Genomic DNA, 22,689 nt, shown 5'->3' on the forward strand with positions numbered 1-22,689 from the left:
GAATCAACATTAAGCAATATCGGCCTGCCTGGTGTAAGTGACCACTGACCATAGTAGTCGACAAACACCATGGATACCACAAACCAACCAACCATGGATATCACCAACATCAACAAAGTGCAATAAATAGGCATGGTCGAAAAATACCAATTGAATTACATCGCATTGGTTCTACTTAATAGTTTCTCAGACAGAACTACTGACTTTTACATTTTGGAATTTGTGAAGTAGAAGGCTTCTTAGAATTAAAGTTTCCACTTCTACTTGAAATAATTTTGACAGGATTGTAACCAGAGGTGATCAAAGTAGTCAAGAAAGCTACTCAAGTAGAAGTAGAAGTAGCAACGGAAAAATCTACTCAAGTACGAGTAGAAGTACTTCTTCCATAAGCAACCTAAAACTACTTGAAGTAGAAGTAGAATTGACTGACTTTAAATCTATTCAAGTAAGTAAGTAGTTTTAAAAACAGTCTTAATTCGTTCGCTTAGACTGTCGAAAGCTGCAAATTGAGCTATGCGGAAAGTGCAGAGAGCTGGATTCGTATTGATAATCCCAGGAGATAGCAATTTTCGACAGAATAAGCATTCTTTCGCATTATGGGATGCAAATTATAGTATTGATATGAAAATGCGATACTAATCCTTTGTTTTCTAGAAGACCCCGTTTCATAAAATATCATGGCATAGCGCCCTACCCCATATTATAAGACCCCAAATTTAGGCGAAGAGCAATACGGATAAGTTGTATCGGGTACGGTTTCAACACTTCGCGCGATTAGTATACGTTAATAGCAAATATTGTGGATCGTAAAATTTATACTTGGTGTAGATTTATTTTCAGAAAATAGAGGCATTACTACACTTGTGTTTATGCTTCAACATTTTTCTGCAGACAAAAGAACTGAAAGTAATTAGAACTGAAAGTATGATGCTCCGAGTATCATATTCGAAATTGAAAATGAAATACAAATACCACTTCTAAAAATCGCAAAATATATTTCATGTCTTTTGTCCATAAAGCTTCAAAGGTTGTCTGCTAAAATAGGTGTAACGATCCAAAAAGTCAGGACACGTCATGGCCTGCTAGATAACGATAGGATAGGTAATTGCTAGATTACGAAATGGTAGTTTGAAACGTTATGGTGGGCCATATTTACTGTGATGAAATATTTGATATGGGCGACAATGCGGTGTGAGCGGAACCATAAACAATCCGGTACCTAAATTATACCCAGTAAACACAGTACAGACCAAAGATGTAGAAAGCCGAGCCCGATATAGTAGATATTAGATCTCGGCAGGTCGTAGAAAGGGGGATTTTGTGTCGACTCAATTCAATGTCTTTTCCATGTCCTTCAATAATGTAAATATTATGCAGATGCTACAGCCTTTAAACATGGTGAGTAGAATGTAGATCCTACATTAAAAGAACATCCTGATATAATAACCTGTTTTCTACCACTGGGCATAACCTGATTACGGCTGCGTACGCACACACACACCACATTATCTACTACATATTAATCACATTTGCGGTAATTTAATTCAAAACGAATTGACAAGTAAATAATGCCGGTGTAAAAAATGAAACGAACGAAATTACTTGTAGGGTCAAGTGGCAATGAATGAAACTATGAGAACAGTCAGTAATCAGAAGGTTTCATCGTCTGATGATGATAATCCCTCTGGCGTTTTCTTTTCAACACCCTGTAGAAATAAAATGAAAATGACGATTATTAGCTAAGACATTCGTACTGCGAAAATGGCAGAGGTAGCGAGTAACGAATGACTCCTACATTTTTTTCACCCATACTTACTAAAATGGATTTGATTCTGGACTATTTCCACTCAAGTTTTCAAGTTTTTATTATTATATTTTTCATTATTATAGGACTAGAGAACTGACTTCAATCGCCACCTTCTACTTGATTATCAAGATCAACGATGACTACTTCAGCAATCTTTGAAAACAGCCACTAACACAAAAAGAATTCTTGACTAAAATTTCTTCACATTCTGTCAAAAATGATCAATTCAACAATCCAAATGAATCAGTTATTTGGCAGCTAGTTGGAGAGATACATACTCAAGTCTAGAAAGTGGAATGATACTCTACCTGGAAAGCTGAAGACCTAACAATATTGTGTACAGCAAACAAAACATTTGAGTGGCGGCAAGACATTAACAAATTATTAGAATTGACAGCAAGATAACCAGCAAGACATTAAAATGAGAATTAGTGCAGTTTCTTAGGCTGTAGTGATACTCAGCCAGTAATTGACCTAGCAGAGAGCAAAACGTAGTAAAAAAAGCGAGCGAAACCTCCGACAAATGATACGATAAAACATTAGAATCGACAGTCTTACTAGAAGCAGAATAACAATCATGACGGGTTAGAGAACAGAAGCCCGGGAAGTGACCATCAGAAATTACTGCATACTGGCCGAACAAATCCATGACCACTAACAAATGGTCTTTTAATAGTCAATATTGATACCAAATGACACCACCCCTATTTCACCGCAACATTTAGCAAATACAGCGCTGGAGTCAACCTTATACAGTGCTAACCAAGCGCCCATTAGTTTTCTCACCTACTACTTCGCGCTTCGCGGATGGAAATATGCATTAAAGCGAATGGACGCGACTTGTCACACTCTTGCTATTTCTGCTCCCTTTTTCTCTTCCTTCCTCTTGAGGAGAGAAACAGTCGGCCGCGTTTACGGATCGTGAATTCCCGGCTTAAGGGTGATTCTTCCTCCAATGGTCAGCACCTTGAAAATTGAGAACAATGTTGTTGCAAAATGCATTACAATTTGAAAGTTACATCATTCTAATTATTCCAGTTATGGTCGTGAATTGTTACAAGTGCGGTAACCATAAGAATTATTACTATACTTCAACTACAAATACAATATATTGTATAAAATAATTACTAATTCTTTTACGTTGATCGAGTCCCAAATGGATGAAATATGTCAAAGAATTTGCTAATTTTTTTATATAATTTGACAGATTCCGAAATCTTCTTAAAGTGCACCTTTCAAAAATTTGATATCAAGACTCCCAACATTTTACAATTCGAAGTTGGATGGCTTAACCAATACAAGCGAACAGTTTGTATCGCAATTGACAATTATGTAGAGAACGCTGCGAGACATGTGAGTAGGCCTACCCTAAAACGTTTCTGGCATGGACATTAGGGCTCTTAAAAATGATTTTTTTTCTCAAATCGTTCTGGCTACTTGATAAAATTGTTAGGTTACCTAATTCAAGCCCACACACCAAATTTGGTTCAATTCCAACCAGTAGCCGCATTGCTACAGGTAAAGAAAGTTTCTATTTATTATATAAAAATAAATAGAAAAAATTTGAAAATTTTCTGTTCACCCCATGAAAGTGTTAGGTTATGTATAGAAACGATGTTCATCAAATTTGGTTCGATTCAAACAAGTGGAAGCGGAGTTATTGCCATCGAAAAATTCGGATTTTAAGAAAATAGTATTTACGGTGGGCACCACTATAATAGATAATTAAAGAATTGTGTCACGCTGTCATACTGTTTTACGCAACCGTTGTTATGCACTGCATTGTTGCTGTGTTCTGGCTCCATTGATGTTATTTCTAAATTCGACATTAATGCGTCATAATTCTCCATCTGGTTTTGAATTCAACTCTGTTTTGCTTCCTTTATCGTGCCGGTAGCTCTTTAATAGGCACGCGAAAAGTTCTTCGGGTTTCAATAAAGTTTATCATGAAGGTACTTTTGAAAGCAGTATTAAAATTTTGTACCACCAACCAGTTATTTAATTACTATTTATCTTCAAAGTAAATGCTCATTGCATGAAGCAGGGTTGTAAGACTCGAGTCAGGATTTTCTGTTGACTCGACTTGACTCAGGTCATCTTCTCAAAGTACTGAAATGACTCGACTCATTGCGCATGACTTGAGACTCAGACAGCCAAGACCGACATTTCATGATTATTTCAAAGAATAGTACAGCAAATCGCTATTGGGATTTCGTCTATTGATACTGGTATTTGAAAATGCGGCCAGAAACTGCTAAAAGTAAGGAAAATTCGTATATTATAAATGCGACCCACTCGATATCACAAAAAATATATAAAAAGTTGGTTTAACAAAACTTAAATTGGAAACTGAGCAGCTAACACAATGACTCTGGCTCGAGTCATAATACCATAACTCGGACTCGGCCCTCTGCTCGCTGACTTGGACTCGGACTTGACTCGGTGGTGAATTGAAAATGACTCGAGTCAAAACTATAAAAGTGAGATTGACTTGCGACTCGGAGCCTTGTGACTTGGTTACAACCCTGGCATGAAGCCTCAATAGTTACATGAGTGGGGTGACTAGACAAAGAACACAGTGACATTTGCAGCATATCATGAATGTCTCTTACTATATGTGATCTTGTTCAAATGGAGGTTGATGAAAGCGTATTTCCCATTCTTTCCGACTCTGCTATAATTTCACCAGACTGGCAACCTTCTTCATGATGCTTTTTGCTGACTGACCAATATTGTCGCCGCCAACGGTACGAGTGCAAATGTCTGATATGTCAATATAGGAACAGAATTAGTTGACTGTTCATGACCGTCCACGTTCAGAGTTGCATCTCAAAGATGCTGAAATAAGCCTAAATATAATCCGAGCAATACGATCGTCCACTTTGACTGACTGAATTTCTAAAAATAATAAACATAACACCTTGATAGATTCCACATCTTACGTTTATATATACCGTCTGCTATCGGCAAGCATTTGAAAATAACAAAACAGATTCAACATACCACATCTCTTGCAAAGGCTTTTGCTTTCATTCAATATGTCATCAAACTTCTTTAAATCCTCCTTTGTGGTGAGTGGCTTCGTTTTATCATATACAATCTACGGCGGAATAAAAGTTTCGGATAAGTTCTAAAACGAACACAATTTTCCACACAAAAGTCAATTGCCAAACGAAATGCCAAATGCTACGGTCCCATTTTACAAGGTATGGCGAGGTAACGTAGTGGTACCCTCCATTATAGCTAAAAACCAATGAATTGCAGGTTCGAGCCTGACACGTCGACTCCATAATTCCTACCGAAGTGTTGGCCGTTTATCTAGGCTCCTCCTCGCCATCTGATCCGCATAGCCATGTCTTAAAAAGCCTAGGAGTGGGCCGTGCTATAAGTGGGCAGATGGTTGCCGATGAACTCGGCACTTGGTGAATTCGGCCCTCGGGAAATTTTGTAATGAAGTATATTAACAGCTATTAATATGGATTATTAAACTAATAATAGTATTATCAAGTGATTCGTCAATCTTGTAAGGAGGTCAGGGCATCCGTAGATCACGCAGTCACGGCGTGATTAGATCACGGATTGCGTAGCCGCGGGAAATAACGCAACGCTCATATACCGACCACGCGCGGTCTGCTTGGAATCGATGGCGTGAGTGACGGGCCTGTGTCGTGTAAGTTTTGAGAAGATGGATCTTGGCGTTGTATGTGAGATCGAAACTGTGGAAGATCAAGCGGCGCTTCTTCGTTTATCGATCACGATAAGCCAGTGTTCCTCATCAACAAATGTTTCGCATGATCACGTCAAAATAAATTATTTTTTGCCTTTGGAGAGACGATTCCACTCTGGGGTTAGGGTGTCTCGATAACAGGGTTGAAGGATCCCAAGATTTCGAGATCTACCGCGAGCCACGACACGTTTAAATTTCCTTTTTGATACTGTTCATTCATATTAAATGCATTTCTAATGCGAAGGTGTTCTAGTGCCAATTCCTCCAAGGGCCGAGTTCACCAAGTTAAGAGCGTCGCGTTATTTCCCGCGATTACGTAATTTGTGATTTAATCACGCCGTGACTGTGTGATCTACGCATGCCCTGACCCCCGTACAACATTGACAACCACTCAAAGTGCCAAGTTCACCGGCAAACATTCCAGTAACCAATCATGGTGACCGGTACCGCTACGAGATCTACCACGGCCGAATTCACCAAGTGCCGAGTTTGTGCGGCCGAATTCACTAATTGCCGAATTCACTGGTAATCGGGCAGATACGGAATGATAATAATAAGAACCGGCCTGGTGTAAAATGACCAGTGTAGTCGAACCACCACCATGAACACCGTCAACAAACAAACATCTAACGTGGAAAAGAAATTACCTTTACAGCCTTTGACAAACACAGTTACCATTGAAATCAGCAATTTAGGTCTTATTCGAAAGCAGAATAACGGTTGTTTTAGCGGACATATCAAATCAAATGTTGGAAAGTTCATGTAAATTAGCCCAAAATATTATCTTACTGTGACCATATTCTATCACTATGGTTTGGCTAGCCAAATTCTCTGGGCCAACATAAGCAAGCTGCGTTTGGTTTCAACGATTAATAATCTTGTCACTGGATTCGAGGTATAATTGCACTCAAATATCAAATTTTGCTCCATTAATCAACATCAAGTTGAAAATGTCCATTCTTGCACCACTTACTTTTATAAAATCACGAATCAGTGTTCTACAGGTATGTATCCATATGACTTATATACCTAGAAAATTCAAGCATAAATATTATGATATACCGTAGGTATAGGTACCAGTAATTAATTCAGATGTTTGAAGCGATTTGGACAACTAGATAATTATAGTGGTCTAATTTCACTAAATTAGAGCGAAATGCCAGCAATATAATTGTAATCTAATTCGGAAAAAACGGTTTAGCTCTAATTCTAGCCTGGAAAAGCTGAAACTTTTCTATAGTTGTCTACACCTGTTTGCAGAAAGTCAAACAGCTCTAGGCTTCATATACTACAGGCAATTCGAAATTACCCATAAGCTATATGCTACTGCGTATATACCTTTAACCCGCTACCTCAGTCAGTCACAATTCCTATATATTTACGGCATTTACCACACAGAAAGAGCGAACTATGCCTGGCTACGAACTGTTGCGCGTCAAATCTTTGTCCGGCGCGATGACGTAAAATTTGAATCGCCGAAATATTCTAGAAGTCACGCATCGATAATCATATTCCTAAACGTACAACATCTCACTTATTTAGTTATTCTCTGAATAAAACTATTAGCCATACTCGTTGAACATGCAAGATTACCGAAAGAGCGAATATATATATAATGAAGATCATATATATCAGAAGAAAACAAAACTGTTCGACCTTAGAGCAACAACACGAATATACAACACCGGTGACATCCTCACGCAATAAAACGAAGGGAGAACATTGTTTTCTAATGGATAGAACGAAGCTACCGCATGAGATCGAACAAAACCGGATAGGAATTCATCGTGATTGAATGTACCGACAAAGTCATCCTTTCTACGTATTTTAGTCATACCAGCGAGAGATAGAAAATTTGCATTATTAGGTTAACTACCGGATATAACGAAGCCTAATGCATGAGATGGAACAACACCGAGTATGAATTTATTCTGATTGAATATAACCACAAGACCATCCTACTACGTATTTTAGACATTCCCTCGACACTTAGAAAATCAGAACGTAATCGAGATGATCCCGGATGATCCTGTTACGGTTTTGTGTTTGCTGGGTATTCCCTGATACTTTCGTGAAAACATATTTATCACTCCTTAACTACTGTGCGCGAAGCGCAACAAAATTTCTGGACATTTACTTGACTTTTTTGAGTACTAAATGTTGGTACTCCGTGTAAACAGCCCCGAAATTCCTCAGGCTATCTTTCGTATTTGGGGGTTAAACTACTTCTACTTGACAAACTGAAAATAGCGAAAAGTAAGTAAGTAGATCACAAAATATTACGAAGTAGAAATATCAAAAATCAGATCCACTTGAGTAAGTAGAGGTAAGTACCAGAAGTAGAGGAAAAATACTTGAGTACTTCCAAAAAGTAGAAGTACTTCGTCACTGACCACCTCTGATTGTAACCATGTCACAAGTTGATGTTACCTTTATAGTTTTGACTCGAGTCTTTCATCATTGAATCAAGTCTGAGTCTAAGATAGATTGTAAAGTCGAGTTCCAGTAACTTTTTATAGCCCTTATGTTTGCCATAGCGATCCTCGCATGCTCATTTTTTCTCATTTTAACATGTTTTTCGAAAGACGTAAAAGACAGCTAGTACAGCAGTAGCTTTCCATCGATAGCCGTTTTATCAAATTTAGCGCTTGGCAAGCCGGTCAAAAATGGTCAAATAATGGCTTTTGGCCAAATGGAAAGTATGACGTAACCCAAAGGCAGTGAGCCGTTCAATCTCGCTATGTCCACACTCCACGTTATTTAGGATACTATGCTAACTCCTTCCGGTCCCCGTCGTCTCCCAATCAACACCAATTTGACGTATCCATTGCGCCCTCTACCGACGCATGCTATTACAATTTCATTACTGGTTCCTCTTCACTGTTCTTTCGATGTTGAATGTATGCTTTGTGTGCCTTTTGCCTTACATTTCACATGTTCCTCCTGATATTATCAAATTTAGAATGAAGTGGGCGTTTGATTGACTATTCCATGTCTTCGCGACTGATTCAATATGGCACATGCTCTGTATATAATCTGACGATTATTGATATTGATACCTGCTGCATAAGTGAGGGTGATTTTCACAAAGTCCGACCCCGACTCCAGACAGTATTTTTTCCACGACTCCAACTCCGGTCACTATAGTTTTCACGACTCCGACTCCAAGGCATGCTAAAAAAAACTCCGACTTCGACTCCATCACCGACAAGATAACGTAATGGTAAAGCGTCCCGCTTCTTGATCGGTAGGTCGTGGGTTCGATTCCCGGCCGGGTCAGACCAAAGACCTGATTAGTAACACTGGTATCCATGGCTTCCCTGCTTGGCGCTCATGCATTACTGGGATGGTATGGAGGGGTAGTGCATGACTTAGAAAGCCGTAAAGGCTATATCTGCACTTCCTTGTCCAGCAGCATATGCACTCGTGGTGTGCATATGCGCAGATCGTGTGTATGCGTATCATGAGTCGGTGTATATGCCGCAAAAACACCAAGGAAAAAAATAAACTACGTCCTTCCTTTCCTTTAAGCGAAAAATTGTCAAATCCGATACCACAGCCCTGCTGTACGTTGTCCCATTATTTTGAAATCGGATATGTGAGCCACCACTACGAGAGGAGCGTATCGCTAGTGTCGAACAGTGGTTCTCAACCGCCAGTCCGTGGCAAGTTCCTGCCGGTCCGCGACATATAGCAAAATTTTATATCTGAATTCCAATATGGGGTAGGATGCACGCTTTTCCATATTAATTAGATTGGAGAATTAATTGTCGAGAAATTTATACCTGAGAATCGATACTGAATGCGGCCGTGATGTGCGCACACGACCTGTTCATATGCATAACATGCCTGCATTGCATTCTGGGTAATGTCCATCGTCAGTATTGCCCGTCTCGATAATAGCATTCTCGGTATTTACCGGACACCGTTATTACATTTCTAACGCTAATTTCACCATGTGCCGACAACCCGTACAAAATCTTCTTTTCACTATACAAAATTAAATATGCAAAAAATGTATTCTACATCAAAACTATTGAAGTAGAAGTAATTAAACAAAACAAGACGACTTGGACTCGAGCCTTAACACTATGACTCGAACCGATACAACCTGACTCGACTCGGTGGTGAATTGAAAACGACTCGAGTCAAATTTATATAAGTTTGACTTCAGATTGACTGGTGACTCAGAACCTTGTCAATTGGTTACAACCCCGTTTCAAAGCAAAGAAAGACTGGAATCCGACATCCTTGCCCACAAGTCTTGAGCTGAACAGCCCAAGTCGAGATTTTAGAGACAAAAAACACAATATCGTAATCTCTATTCGCCAAAATATTTATACTCAAGCCTTCATAAACAGTCAGCTTCATCACCTAAGAATATCGAAACAAGTCATGCAAAAGTGCATAGCATGATGACACGATAAATAACTAGCATGATAAATTAATTTTTTTCTTGACACGGCAGACTTATCCCGTCAAAGTCTCGCCGTTTTCACCAAAAATATTCAGAACGCAATTCTACGTCTCGACTTTGCCGCAATGCAATTTCTCTTCGACATTTTTCGCGACGTCATCGACGCTGTCTACTTTCTGTTTTTTCTTCTTTTTCTTGCTCGAAGCGCCAGGAACAGGTGGAGGATATTTGTCGGAGCACGGCATTTTTCGTATTGACATGAATTTTTCAACCACTTCCGCTGTGGCCTAAATAGAAATATAGTGAATTAGTAACATGTTTTTTTTCACGGATACTCCACAAATCTCTATTAAAATCAGAGTAGCTTGCAGTACATCTACTTGATAGTTTACGTAACAATACTCACTTTTACACTTTGGATTTTGTAAAGCAAATAGCAGTTTTGGAATAAGTTTGTGTCACATGTTATGAGTGTAATAGTCATTGCTCTAAATCAGGGGTGGCCAACCTTTGATTTTCACGGCTGCATTTCGATTAGCCATGTAGCCTACGGCCGTATTTCAGGGCATATAGCTCGTCATGAAGAAACTGGACATCAAATATCTATTTCAAACTGTCCAAGTCCAATGTCCATTTTCGGTAAGCTCCAGACTAGGGCTGGGCACAATGATACGAGTACTTGAATCTGAATCGAGTATTCATTTTGATGATTCGAGTCGAGTAGTAAGAGACGAGTTTTTTCGAGTACTGAAATGATACGCTTCTCGCCACTGAAAGTTAATTTATTAACGGGAATTATAGTTTCGATACTAATTTTCACTGTTGAAGCCTTGAAACCTTGATTGGTCGTATCGTAGCATACGAAACATACTACAAAGCTACAAACGTTACAGGAAAAAACACATTGCCAAAGTCATGATCATCCCACAACATTGTAACCAAGTGCAATGAAATCAGTATATGTTCGACAAAAATAAAGTATCTTTACCGTCATGAATAAAAGGCATTATATTCTTTGTGGTCGAATAAAAGGTGCTATTTGAACTATGACATACTACATTATGTTATGACGTCATAATGAGTGATACTCGATTACTCGCCCAGCGCGACCCCCGCTCTAAATAGATGAATATTTTCAGAAACTTCACCTTTTTGTGGCGTCTTTTAATCATTTTACGCTAAAACTGACCACCTCCCATCGAATGTTACAAGTATGCAACACCTAGCCCAAAGGTAATCATTCGAACTACCTAATTGAGTAATGTTAGTCTCTCATTTCCTGCCTCTGGTTCAAGTAGTTATAACATGTCTAGGAAACTAAGACCTCTACTTGTATTTGAGCAGAAATTTAGGGTGATACTTGTACCCAAGCACCCAGGGTTGTTAATGACTCAATCATTTTCTTGAAGATGGGACTCGACTTTTACTCGGGGTATTGCGCACGACTCGTCACATTCTAGATGACGTATTCGAGTCTCGCATATCGAGACAGATAATTGAGAAATAGGCCAGGAAACGTACCGATATCTGTTTGAATAAACATGTTTCGAGTGAGAAAATTGGGTATATTGATATCGATATCACCAAAGAGTTTCACAGAATTGAGTTAAACTTGATTTAACTCGATACTGAACAGTAACAGAACAGAACAGTAAACACTATGACTTGGACTCAGACTCGAGTCTTAACAGTATGACTCGAACCGGAACCGTGGCTCAATGACTTAGACTTGAGTCGGTGGTGAATTGAAAATGACTCGACTTGACTCTGGTCAAAACTATATTACTCAAATTGACTTGTGATTAGGAACCTTGTGACTTTGTTACAACTCTGCCACTTAAACCAACTCTGTCACAAATAACACCGATGCACCGATATTTGTACAAAGGCAGACGCAGGTCAGGTTCTAATCACAATAGCAATCGTCTTGACATACCTTGGCTCTTGCTTCCTGATGCTTTGCCACAAGCGGCTGTAAGACTGAGATCAACTCTTTCTTCAACTCCCCGGTCAGCATTTTGCCGGAACTATAATCCTGGATCATGTCAAAACGGTGGATTTGTAAGAAGTGACGTCAAAAAATTTCAAACGTGGAACGATTTGTTGATCATAGTCCCAGGCCCAGTTTTCTGAAGCCGTGGTCTTGAAATGCACTTTTAGGGCTATTGTACGATCATTTGTTATTACATTTGTCACATTGTTCTAACACAAACAATAAACATGAATCAAATGTCCCATTTTAGAGCGTGTTGTCATTCTAAGTAGCTGCTTATTAGGGAGATCACTTTGTAGCGAACGACATCGATGACATATCGTAAGCCAAAATTATCTCTGTGATTGACAGGTTACCAGTGAATTTGGCTCTTTGCGGCACCTAATCCTAATCTAGCGTAAGACCCAGTCCCTGACCTTAATCTAACCCTTAACCCAAATACATTAAGACATGGACCTACCCAGGGTTGTAATGACTCGATCCATGCCTCGGGTCGCGATTTTTCTGTGACTCGACTTGACTCGAGTCATTTTTTCACATGCGACTCGAGTCACTTTGTGTATTGACTCGACTAGAACTCGAGTCATATGACTTGAGACTAGGACGGGCATGACAGACATTCATTGTAACTTCAAAGAATAGTGAAGTCACCACATGATTGGTAATTTGTCTATCAGTCCTGATACTTAGAAAATAGGGCCAGAAACTGAGGAAAATTACTATATTATGAGAGTTGAAAAAGTGGTTTGAACCGCATCGAACTGTAAACTGAACATAATGACGTGGACTCGGACTCGAGTCAAAACACTACGACTCGGACGCAACCCTCTACTCGTTGACTTGGACTTGACTCGGTGGTGAATTGAAAATGACTCGAGTCAAAACTATAAAAGTCAAATTGACTTGTTACTCGGAACCTTCTGGCTTGGTTACAACCATGGGCCTACCTATCAACTGCCAAATTTAACATGACAAATTCATCAAATGGCCTACAGCACAATTAAGGCTCATATTCAATGAATCAATCTTTTTCAAATTTTTCACTACAACATTGAAGCATAGCATAATAATTAGTATTTATAGTTATTACATTTCCAGTGACAAATTGATTGAGTGTTGAATTAAACATGCCGAATTCACTGGTAACTGGGGCTGGGCAAAACCGAGTACCTGAGTGATTCGATTCTGAATCACGTAATATGCTTCGAGTCGCAGGGTTGTAATGACTCGAGTCATGACTCGACTCGAGTCCGACTCGAGTCACGATTTTCGGATGACTCGACTTGACTCGAGTCCTTTTCTCAAAATACGGAAATGACTCGACTCGAGTCAGTTTGTGTATTGACTCGACTTGGACTCGAGTCATTGCGCATGACTCGAAGCAAGTCATTGACTCGAGATTCAGACGGCCAAGACCGACATTTCATTGTAATTTCGAAGCCAAGACACTATTGCGATTTCGTTTGTTCGTACTGGTGCTTGAAAATGGGACCAGAAACTGCTAACAGTGAGGAAAATTGGTATATTATAAATGCGAACCATTCAATATCACCATACAGAGTTACAAAAAGGGGGTTTAGGATGACTTTAACTGGAAACTGAGCAGTCAACACAATGACTTGGACTCGGACTCGAGTCATAATACCATGACTCGGACTCGATCCTCTGTTCGCTGACTTGGACTCGGACTTGACTCGGTGGGAATTGAAAATGACTCGACTTGACTCGAGTCAAAAATATAAAAGTGAGATTGACTTGTGACTCGGAGCCTTGTGACTTGGTTACAACCCTGTCGAGTCGAGTCGAGTAATCGAGTATCACTCATTATGACATCATGGCAGGTAACACGTCAAAGTTCAAATATGTACCGCGTATGCCACCACGAAGAATATGAGGCCAGTTATCCATCTGAGAAAAGATGAGCCTGGTTGGGTATTTTTTCGACCATACCGATTGCTTTCCACTAGAGGTCGACCGATTATCGAGATGGCCAATTATCGAGGCCGATATTTAGAGCTTGCCCGATTATCGATATCGGTCTATGAAAGCCGATATCGCGGCCGATATTTTATATTTAAAAAAAATTAAAAATATTGGAAATTCAATGCCCCGTGTTCTCAATCTCAAGAACTTGATGACGCAATGGATAATATATGACAGATTTACCATTGTGGGACGAGTTTAATTTGGTGAGCATGCAGAGAAACTTTGCTTCCTGCATTACAATCTACCTTTTCTGAACTGATCGGGTTATCCCAAATTTCAACGAATGTTCACAATTAAGCAATAAGTCTTTTCGATTTCAGTTTTCTCGTTTGTTGTTCACCGTTCTGTGGCATGTACAAGTGCCATCTTGCCTAATACATAATATTTTTGGCGAAATTGTTCTCTGCTCCTTCCATATTAATATCGGCTTATGATATCGGTTATCGGCCTTTTGAGTGTCGAAATATCGGTATCGGCCTGTAAAAATCAATATCGGTCGACCTCTACTTTCCACTACGTGACAATGTTGTGGGATAATCATGACTTTGGAAATGTGCAACGTCCAGTAATGTGCATAGCTTTGTACCATATGTTTCGTAGGCTATGTTACGATTCAGCCAATCAAGGTTTCAAGGCTACAACAGTGAAAATTTGTATCAAAACTATAATTCTCGTCAGTAAATTAACTTCCAGTTGCGAGGGGCGTATAATTTCAGTACTCGAAAAAATCTTCTTTTACTACTCGACTCGAATCATTGTGCCAAGCCCTACTGGTAACCCATCGGCTGACCACAATAGCGCAAAATTGCCAACACAGGCCGAATAAAACGAACAGCTTACCTGTCGAATTTGCTCCAGTCTCTCATCGTCTTCCATGAAAAATTTCAAAAACTGAAATGAGACGTCGACCTCGCAATCGCCGCCCTTCTCTCTGTGTTCTTCCACTGTGTCTCTACCACCCGAGAACGCGTAGCGGTTGATCTGGGTAACACGCAACGGGATAAGTGAGCTGTTTGATTGTAATGATTTTTCATGGACCTAACTTTTTTTTCCTGGAAATATTTGGCACTATATGTAAATAGATCGCATGATTATTTCACTGTCGTTTAAATTTGAGGTCCTTTCTGATTTGACATACATTCAGGATAGACCGCTGAAAATTATATTTTCTCTGGGTCAATTTTGTCAGGCTGTTGATTTTGCTGAAGTCGCCAACACTGAGTTTTGCTACAGTGCCTTGGGTACGGAACGATTAAAGTATCTCATACCATAATCAATTCAAGGAACTTGTCCATAAATGCAACTTTTCAATGATGCAACTTTTGTGAAAAAAAAATATTACTTTTTACTGCAAATTTTGTGAAAAATAAAGGCCAACTTTCCACGGATTTGACTGCAACAAAAACTTGTCCTAGTATAATGACTCAAGTCATGACTTGACTCAAGTCACGTTGTGTAATGTTCCCGACCAAGTCATTTGACTCGTGAGATTCCATACGACTCGTTTCAAGTCTCTTATAGCTGTTTGAATAAAAATGCTAAGACAAATGACTTCATTATCCGAGTCACAAGTCAATTTGACTTTATAGTTTTGTCTCGAGTCAAGTTGAATCATTTCCGATTCACTAGCGAGTCAAGTCCGAGTCCAAGTCAAAGTGTAAGTGTGTGCATGTAGTTCGAGTAGGAGTCACAAAATACATTGTTACCTGTTTAGTGTGAAGTTCAAGTCCTGTTCAACTCACATTTTTACAACTCTGCTTGGGTGATATCGAACTCTTTCAAATTTCACTGGTTACGTGATAAAATTATCATGTTGGCTAAATCAACGCTGCACACCAAATCTGGCTCAATTCGAACCAGTAGAAGCGAGATTCTTGCAGTGGAAAATTTTGAATTTATCATATAAAAAATAAAATTTCCAATTCTTTCTGCCGACCCTATAAAATTAGGCTGTCAGTAGAGATGATGCACACCAAATTTGGCTCAATTCCAACAAGCAGAGAAGCGAAGTTATTGTGGAGGGAATATTTTGATTTTGATAAAATAGTATTTGAGGTGACTAACTCTTCAATTATTTATTATAAAATCAAGGAATTAAAAATTTAGCTACTGCAATAACTTCGCTTCTAGTGGTTGGAATTGACCCGACTCTGGTGTGCATCATCTCTACTGACAGCCTAACAATTTTATGGGGTGGACAGAAAATAATTTGAAATTTTATATTGTATATGATAAATTCAAAATTTTCTACTGCAAGAATCTCGCTTTTACTGGTTGGAATTGAGCCAAATTTGGTATGCAGCGTTGCTTTAGCCAACACAATAAATTTATCACGTAGCCAGTGAAATTTGACAGAAAAAATTGTTTTTGAACAGCCCTACCCCGCATTCATAATATGCTTATCTTTATCACTCTTAACAGTTTCCGGCCATAATTTTCATGTACGAGTACAGTTAGACGAAATACCTACAAAATTGAACTTTATTCTTCTTCTAAGTCGCAATGAAATGCATGACTTGATCGTTTGAGTCTCGAGACTTGGTCGAGTCGATACACAAATTGACTCAAGCCGAGTCGAGTCATTTTGAGTGATTACCAAATCGACTCGAGTTAAATCGAGTCACCGAAAAACCAAAACTCAAGTCATCACAGCTCTGAGTAAAACACATATTCAATCCCACATACCCACCTTATTTTTGATTTGGTTGGCAGTGTCCGTCAAAAATATGGACGAGGTCGGCTCGCTGGCGCTCATTTTAGTTTGCGCCCCTTGAAGAGCGGGGAAAAACACGGAATGCAAAAGGGCAGGCTTCATCAACTTCAATCTCGGTGCGACGTCACGCGTCATTCGGAAATACGGATCCTTCAAAACCAACAAAGTTGAGAGCAATGCGGACATGCGGTTGGTCGCAGCAGATTACCGATGTGTTCATGCTGATGCTAGCCAACAAGAGACGGACAAGGCTGTGCGAAATCTGAACCAAGTATTAGGCTTCGAGCCGAGCATCACTCATTATGACGTTACAACAATATGAATGATGTGGAAAGTTATTTGAAAATATGGTGGGCGGCACTAAACTTGAGTGTTGCCTTCACAACTACATTCATTGCAGTAAATGATTTATTCACTCAAAGACTTTTTGTTTGCATCTCTTTCTGCATGCTTGTTATTGTGCCGTTAACTCTCGCAAAGGGGCACACGGAAAGTCTTCGAGTTAATAAATTCTTTACTGCAATGAATGTAGTTGTGAAAGCAATTTCCTGTTATGTAAGTTCTTTCCAATTCTCTACCAGTTGGTGACAATTACTCCTGACGAGTGTTTGCTTAAAATATTCGGGTTCATTTCAATATCAATATACTATGGTATTTAATTGCAACGCGAGTAGTATTTTATTATGTTGGGATATGGCCAATGGAGGTTTACAGCGTTTCACGTTGTAATACAGTATCAAAACTACAATTCTCGTCGATAAATTCACTCTCGGTGGCAAGGACTGTATAATTTCAGTACTCAAAAAATCCTTTCGTACTACTAGACTCGAGTCCGTTCGAATTAACACTTGATTGAGATGCGAGAATCAAATCATCGTGCTCAGCCCTATCCAGTAGACATGTTCTTCGATCGCAGTGTCATCAAACAGAGTTCTAACCTGATCGATCGCGCACGGTATCAAACAGGGAATATCTTTCCTTCCGTTAAATATATGAGGGAAGCTAGTCGAAAACGAAGGCACCGCTTGGATCGCTGGAAAGCTGATTTTTCCTGAAAAGTAAATATGTCGGGTAATGACTAGACTCGAGTCTCTATTTTTAGTAGACTCGACTTGACGGGAGTCATTTCCTTGAAAACGCCTTGTACTCTAGTTGTTGCGCATGATTCGAACAAGTCATATGACTTGAGATTTAGATTTGATGACACAACGTTTCGCTGAAAACATGGATGAGACAGCATGAATAGGCCTAAGTCACGGTACCCTTTCCAACACACAATTATACCTATGCAATCTGTATCCGAAAATCCGAATATTCCCCGGGCTTGATTGAATGTCACGCATTTCTCCACTCTCTTCATATTCCAATAAAATTCTTTGCACGATCTGCCATAGGAAGCAAATTATTGGTTTGCTCAATAAAAATATTGGACCACAAGATGGAGGTAGAGTCGAGGAAGTGCAACAGTTAAAAATTGTGCTGGCAATTTCACAAAAGCATCTACTGATTTGTGACTGATTTGTGCAGCTAGAGTGGAACGGGGTGTTTTGGAAAATCTGCAGTTCCACTACTTGGTTTTCCGAAGAAAATGGCCAGATCGTAAATTATTTCCTGATTTTATCTTTAATTTGAAACCACATAGGGCCTATTTAGGTAGAGCGCAGTGCCCTTTAACAGTTAATTAAGTGAGTAGTTCCTTAGTTCTAGTTGCAGTTGCCAGTTTTGAAACGCGAGTAGTTCTAGGCTTCGATGAGTAGCTCTAGTTCTAGTTGCGTATTTTGAAAAGTAAATAGTTCCAGTTTTAGTTGCGAGTTTATAAAAGTGAATGGTTCTATTTCTAGTAGTAAGTTTTGAATAGTGATTAGTTCTAGTTCAAGTTGCTTATTTTTTAAAGTGAGTAATTGCTTATCTTGAAAAGCGAGTAGTTCTAGTTCTAGTTGAGTTTTGAAAAGTAAATAGTTCCAGTTTTAGTTACGAGTTTTAAAAAGCGAATAGTTCCAGTCGCGCATTTTAAATCCAGCATTTTGTAAAAGTCTGACGATAATAACACTAACCCGATGTAGTCCAGATCTGAAAATATGAAGGTCTTATCGGGATCGAACCCGCACGCGATAATATCCTTGGTATTCTCCTTTGCCAGATTGTAGCACTCCTCCAGCGTGAGAGATTTCCACAAAAACTTTTCGTCGTCGGTCAGTTGAACAACAACGGGAACGTCAAACGCTTCTTGCAAGTATCTGCAAAGAATTGGTGTTTTAGGGCTGGGCACTCATATCTGAATCGAGTTTTAATTCTAATAATTTGAGTTGAGTAGTGACAGATGAGATTTTTTCAAGTACAGTAGGCCTACCTGATTCTAGGGCTCATTGGCAATTTGCCTCATAAAATTGAAAAATTACTACCTACTTCACCAAGCCTTTCGCCAAATTGGCTTAGGCCTACCCTTGGGCGACATTATATAGCATGTCAAGTTATTATTCAAGAGCTAGAAACCGTACATTGCTAATGAAAGCTAATGATGAAGGGTATGTAACATAATCCTCAACATATTTACCTTGTCATGATAAATGGGATTAAATGACCCAAATGCATGGCCTGTGACGATGGTCCTCGGCCCGTGTACAGATAGAAAGGCTTCCCTTGTTCGTACAGATCAAGAATTTTGTTCATTTCTCTGAAAGATTATCACCATAAAAAGAAGTAGAGTAGATCCTGAAACATCCCTAGATCATGACTCAATATAACATGATTTGATATTTTCGGCCTTTGAGCCGAGACACTCTTAAAAAATAATTCTATCTACTTTCACTTACAAAAGTAGGTTTTTACTTGTCTCATTTGCACAAGTAGGCTTTATCTACTTGTTTCTCTTATTCAAGTAGGTTTCAGCTACTTGTTTCACATATTCAAGTACGCTTTATCTTCTTCATTCGCATAATTAAGTAGCTTTTACCTACTAGTCTCATTTACTGAAGTATATAATAATATTTTTTTTTCATGTTTCAGGCCACTGGTTTGGTTAGTTGATAAAATTGTTGGGTCGGCTAAAAAGTTGCCACACAGCAAATTTGACTCAGTTCCAACCTGTAGCAGCGTAGCCATAATAGTAGAAAATATCGGATCTATTATAAATTACTTCTTAAAATTGTTAGGTAATTTGGTTAACTTAAAAAATGATTCCAAGAAAGCAAGTAATTTAATATGGATCTTGACTTGCCTCAAGAACACAAAAAGAGATAAAATCACGCAGCGTAAATGGAACAGGAACTAGTCGGGTTGCTACCTCAACTGAGAAAACAGTTTCAAAAGTCTCCATTTTCTTAAACAATGGTGTAAGGTTGTCAGACTGTATCACACAGATTAGAATTAACAATTAGAATTAACATAAAACGGTATGTATCACGTGACACAGGTATCAAATATTTTGTTGTGTCTTGGAATGATATCAATGTTATTCCCCAACTGTGGAACTGGGAAATTTTCCTATCTCAGAGGTGGTCTTTGTGCTATTGTGGAAAACTGCATTTTAGGGGCTGATTATAAGAGCTTTTTTTATGAGGGGCTGATTATAAGAGCTTTTTTTATGAAGTGTAGAGAACATAAAAATAGTTTCCTAGAACAATTGTACACTAAGGTTTCATGTTTCTTCAGATTGAAACTAATTTCTCACTTCGTGTGTACACAAGATGCCTGATTCAGAATTGTGCGTACAAACTAATAATCCTGATAGTAGAAGGTCATCTAACTATACTGGTTTGTGAGTAGCTCTGGTTTTAGTTCTAGTTGTGTATTATGAAAAGCAAGTAGTTTTAGTTCTAGTTGTGCATCAAAAAAAAATTAATTGCCGAAAAACTAGAAAACCGTTTCATTATTGGCAGTATGGCACAGGCCAATTCATAGAGCTTAGCTGACATTTTATCAGATAACACATTGTTAGTAATTCGTGAAATGATTGAAAATCCAACCTCATGCACCATGTTCAAGTTTATTCATCACTTCAAAACATCACAAGACTGCAATACAATGAATGATACGAAAATTATAATTATAGATCTATCCACTGTAATTAGCCTACTATTATTTCATTTCAATCCAAAATTACAACCCCAATAGCTGCGCTTCGACCGCTTAGAATCGAGCCAAACTTGATGTGCAGCATTTTTTAGCCAACCTAATAACAAGGAAAAACTTTACATACAGGAAATAGCACAAAGACAATAAGGGTCCGGTCTCACCTGTGGGAAAAGAATAAGCCTCTTTTGATGAAATGGTGAACTTTTCTACCCGTTTTCATAGTAATCCTCTCAATTCTGTCGATAAGGTCTTGATCCACTTTGCTGGATCCAAATCTCTCTGTAGAGAAAATTGAGAATAAAGTATTTCGATAAAATTCAGTTGTGCTACAGATTATAATCTCGGTTTTATGGTTGGCTGGGTTGAATACTGGAACCTTCTCTGCAATTAATTTTGGGTGATCACATAGCAGTCACTATGTGAAACCTCTTACTCTGAGAGAACAATTGAGCAACAGTTATCACGGTTTAGGTCAGGGACACGCAACTGTAAGCAAACGTCCAGATACAAAAGTTTGAAAATTGCCAAGGTTGCCATTATAACTCTCATGAAATAATACATAGTCCTCGTACGAATGTTATATGGCACAACTATATTATAAACCCGATACAGTGGTATTAGCAGCAACATGCGAAATCTATTTATTGTTCCATTTGAAAAAAAAATATGATAGGGTCAGGATCTAACACTGAAAAGGTCCGCCACTTGAGTAGCCTTGGTTTGAGTGGTGCTTTTCCAATGCATGTTAATAATATAATACCGCTAAAACTACAAAATAATATAAACTCAAGGCTAGTGACATTATGATGACATTTGTGGTGACATGTTGGTGATTTGAACCGAAATCAAATTATACCATCTATGGGACGTCAGGCATTACGTGACCTAGTGCCGTACCGAGCTAATTAATGGGCTCACTTGAGCTGCCTCTCGCAAAACAATCCGACAACAACATCGGGATCACTGATCATTACTTTTCAATATATATATTCATATTCCGAATTAACTCATATGGCATTTGAAGTTGTTGTGGTATTTTTGAAATACCTTTCTTACCTTCTCTTATGAAGCTTTTGCGACATGAATGTACCCATAATGAGATTAATACTGCACATCTTTGCCATTGAGACAATAAAGAAATTGATTTGCTTGGATTGCGAACAAATTTCGATTAGCCAATTGTAAGATACAACACTCTTTCTTCCATCAATATTGTTTTTATTATATTGCAATACCACATACTAATAAGCTTGTCGTAATCCACTCCTTTTGAACTGCTGGACTGCACCTCCCATGGGTTGACTATGTCCTCTTCTTCCGCGACTTTGTCCGTGCCGTTTTCCATATTTTCGGATTCTATGTTACTGCTTACTTTTAACACATAAATCTGTAATATATTGTAAAATGTGCAGTTTTCAATATGAAAGCCACATTCGCCTAAATCTGGTCCTGGATCATACTTGTACAACTAGGATTTTCAACATGTGCAACTAGAACTAACAACCTTTGAAATTCAGCAACTAGCTGAACAAAACACAACTATGATTCAATTGTGAAGTAACTCATTAATTTTCATTTTATCGGAATCGGCTTTCCAAATCAGTACAAGTTAGAAATGGGAGGATTCCCGACTCCAAACAAAAACCCTGTCTACGCCAATAAAATTTGGCGTCTACGGTACCTGTTTGAATGTAACCAAATTTGGTGTGCCCGCATTTTTTTCAGCAACCTAACAATTTCATCAAGTAGCCAGTAGAATATGAAAAAAATATTCATTTTTACACCCCCATCGTACACGTCTGTCCAGATCGCGCGATCGGCTGGATCTGGATGTCTGACGTGCTTGGTATTCTATGCCCATTGCCCACCTACCTCACCAGTCCCGACAAATTCCGAACTGACTTATTCTCAGGAAGTGTAGCCTACTATCTCGACCAGCCGATGACAAAGGATTGCAATGTAACTTAGGTAA

At 38.8% G+C, this 22,689-nt stretch overlaps 1 protein-coding gene and 1 long non-coding RNA gene across 3 annotated transcripts in view; both read right to left on the minus strand.

The window, feature by feature from the left end:
- Positions 1 to 1,619: 1,619 nt before the first annotated feature.
- Positions 1,620 to 6,230, minus strand: LOC145445312 (uncharacterized). Its single transcript, XR_013916951.1, has 5 exons — positions 6,182 to 6,230; positions 4,811 to 4,907; positions 4,420 to 4,570; positions 2,594 to 2,773; positions 1,620 to 1,706 (listed from the first exon to the last, which is right to left on the minus strand). It is a non-coding gene; the product is annotated as an uncharacterized LOC145445312 (long non-coding RNA).
- A 3,609-nt stretch (positions 6,231 to 9,839) lies between these two features.
- Positions 9,840 to 22,689, minus strand: part of LOC145445437 (tryptophan--tRNA ligase, cytoplasmic-like) — a 64,816-nt gene continuing 51,966 nt past the window's right edge. The window contains exons 1-11 of one of the 2 annotated variants that reach the window (XM_080323626.1): positions 22,590 to 22,614; positions 21,960 to 22,104; positions 20,879 to 20,996; positions 19,198 to 19,317; positions 18,698 to 18,880; positions 17,928 to 18,028; positions 17,582 to 17,694; positions 16,620 to 16,793; positions 14,771 to 14,911; positions 11,888 to 11,986; positions 9,840 to 10,238 (exon numbers count right to left, since the gene is read on the minus strand). In XM_080323626.1, coding sequence (XP_080179752.1) covers positions 10,056 to 10,238; positions 11,888 to 11,986; positions 14,771 to 14,911; positions 16,620 to 16,793; positions 17,582 to 17,694; positions 17,928 to 18,028; positions 18,698 to 18,880; positions 19,198 to 19,317; positions 20,879 to 20,996; positions 21,960 to 22,062 — 1,335 coding nt within the window. In that variant the 5' untranslated portion in view covers positions 22,063 to 22,104; positions 22,590 to 22,614 and the 3' untranslated portion in view covers positions 9,840 to 10,055. Of the gene's footprint in view, positions 10,239 to 11,887; positions 11,987 to 14,770; positions 14,912 to 16,619; positions 16,794 to 17,581; positions 17,695 to 17,927; positions 18,029 to 18,697; positions 18,881 to 19,197; positions 19,318 to 20,878; positions 20,997 to 21,959; positions 22,105 to 22,589; positions 22,615 to 22,689 lie in introns of those variants that run through there. The other variant, XM_080323627.1, reaches the window with a different exon arrangement.

This window comes from Botryllus schlosseri, chromosome 8 (genome assembly GCF_051294905.1).
Source record: "Botryllus schlosseri isolate E-star chromosome 8, Bs_hap1, whole genome shotgun sequence".
NCBI classification, from domain to species: domain Eukaryota; kingdom Metazoa; phylum Chordata; class Ascidiacea; order Stolidobranchia; family Styelidae; genus Botryllus; species Botryllus schlosseri.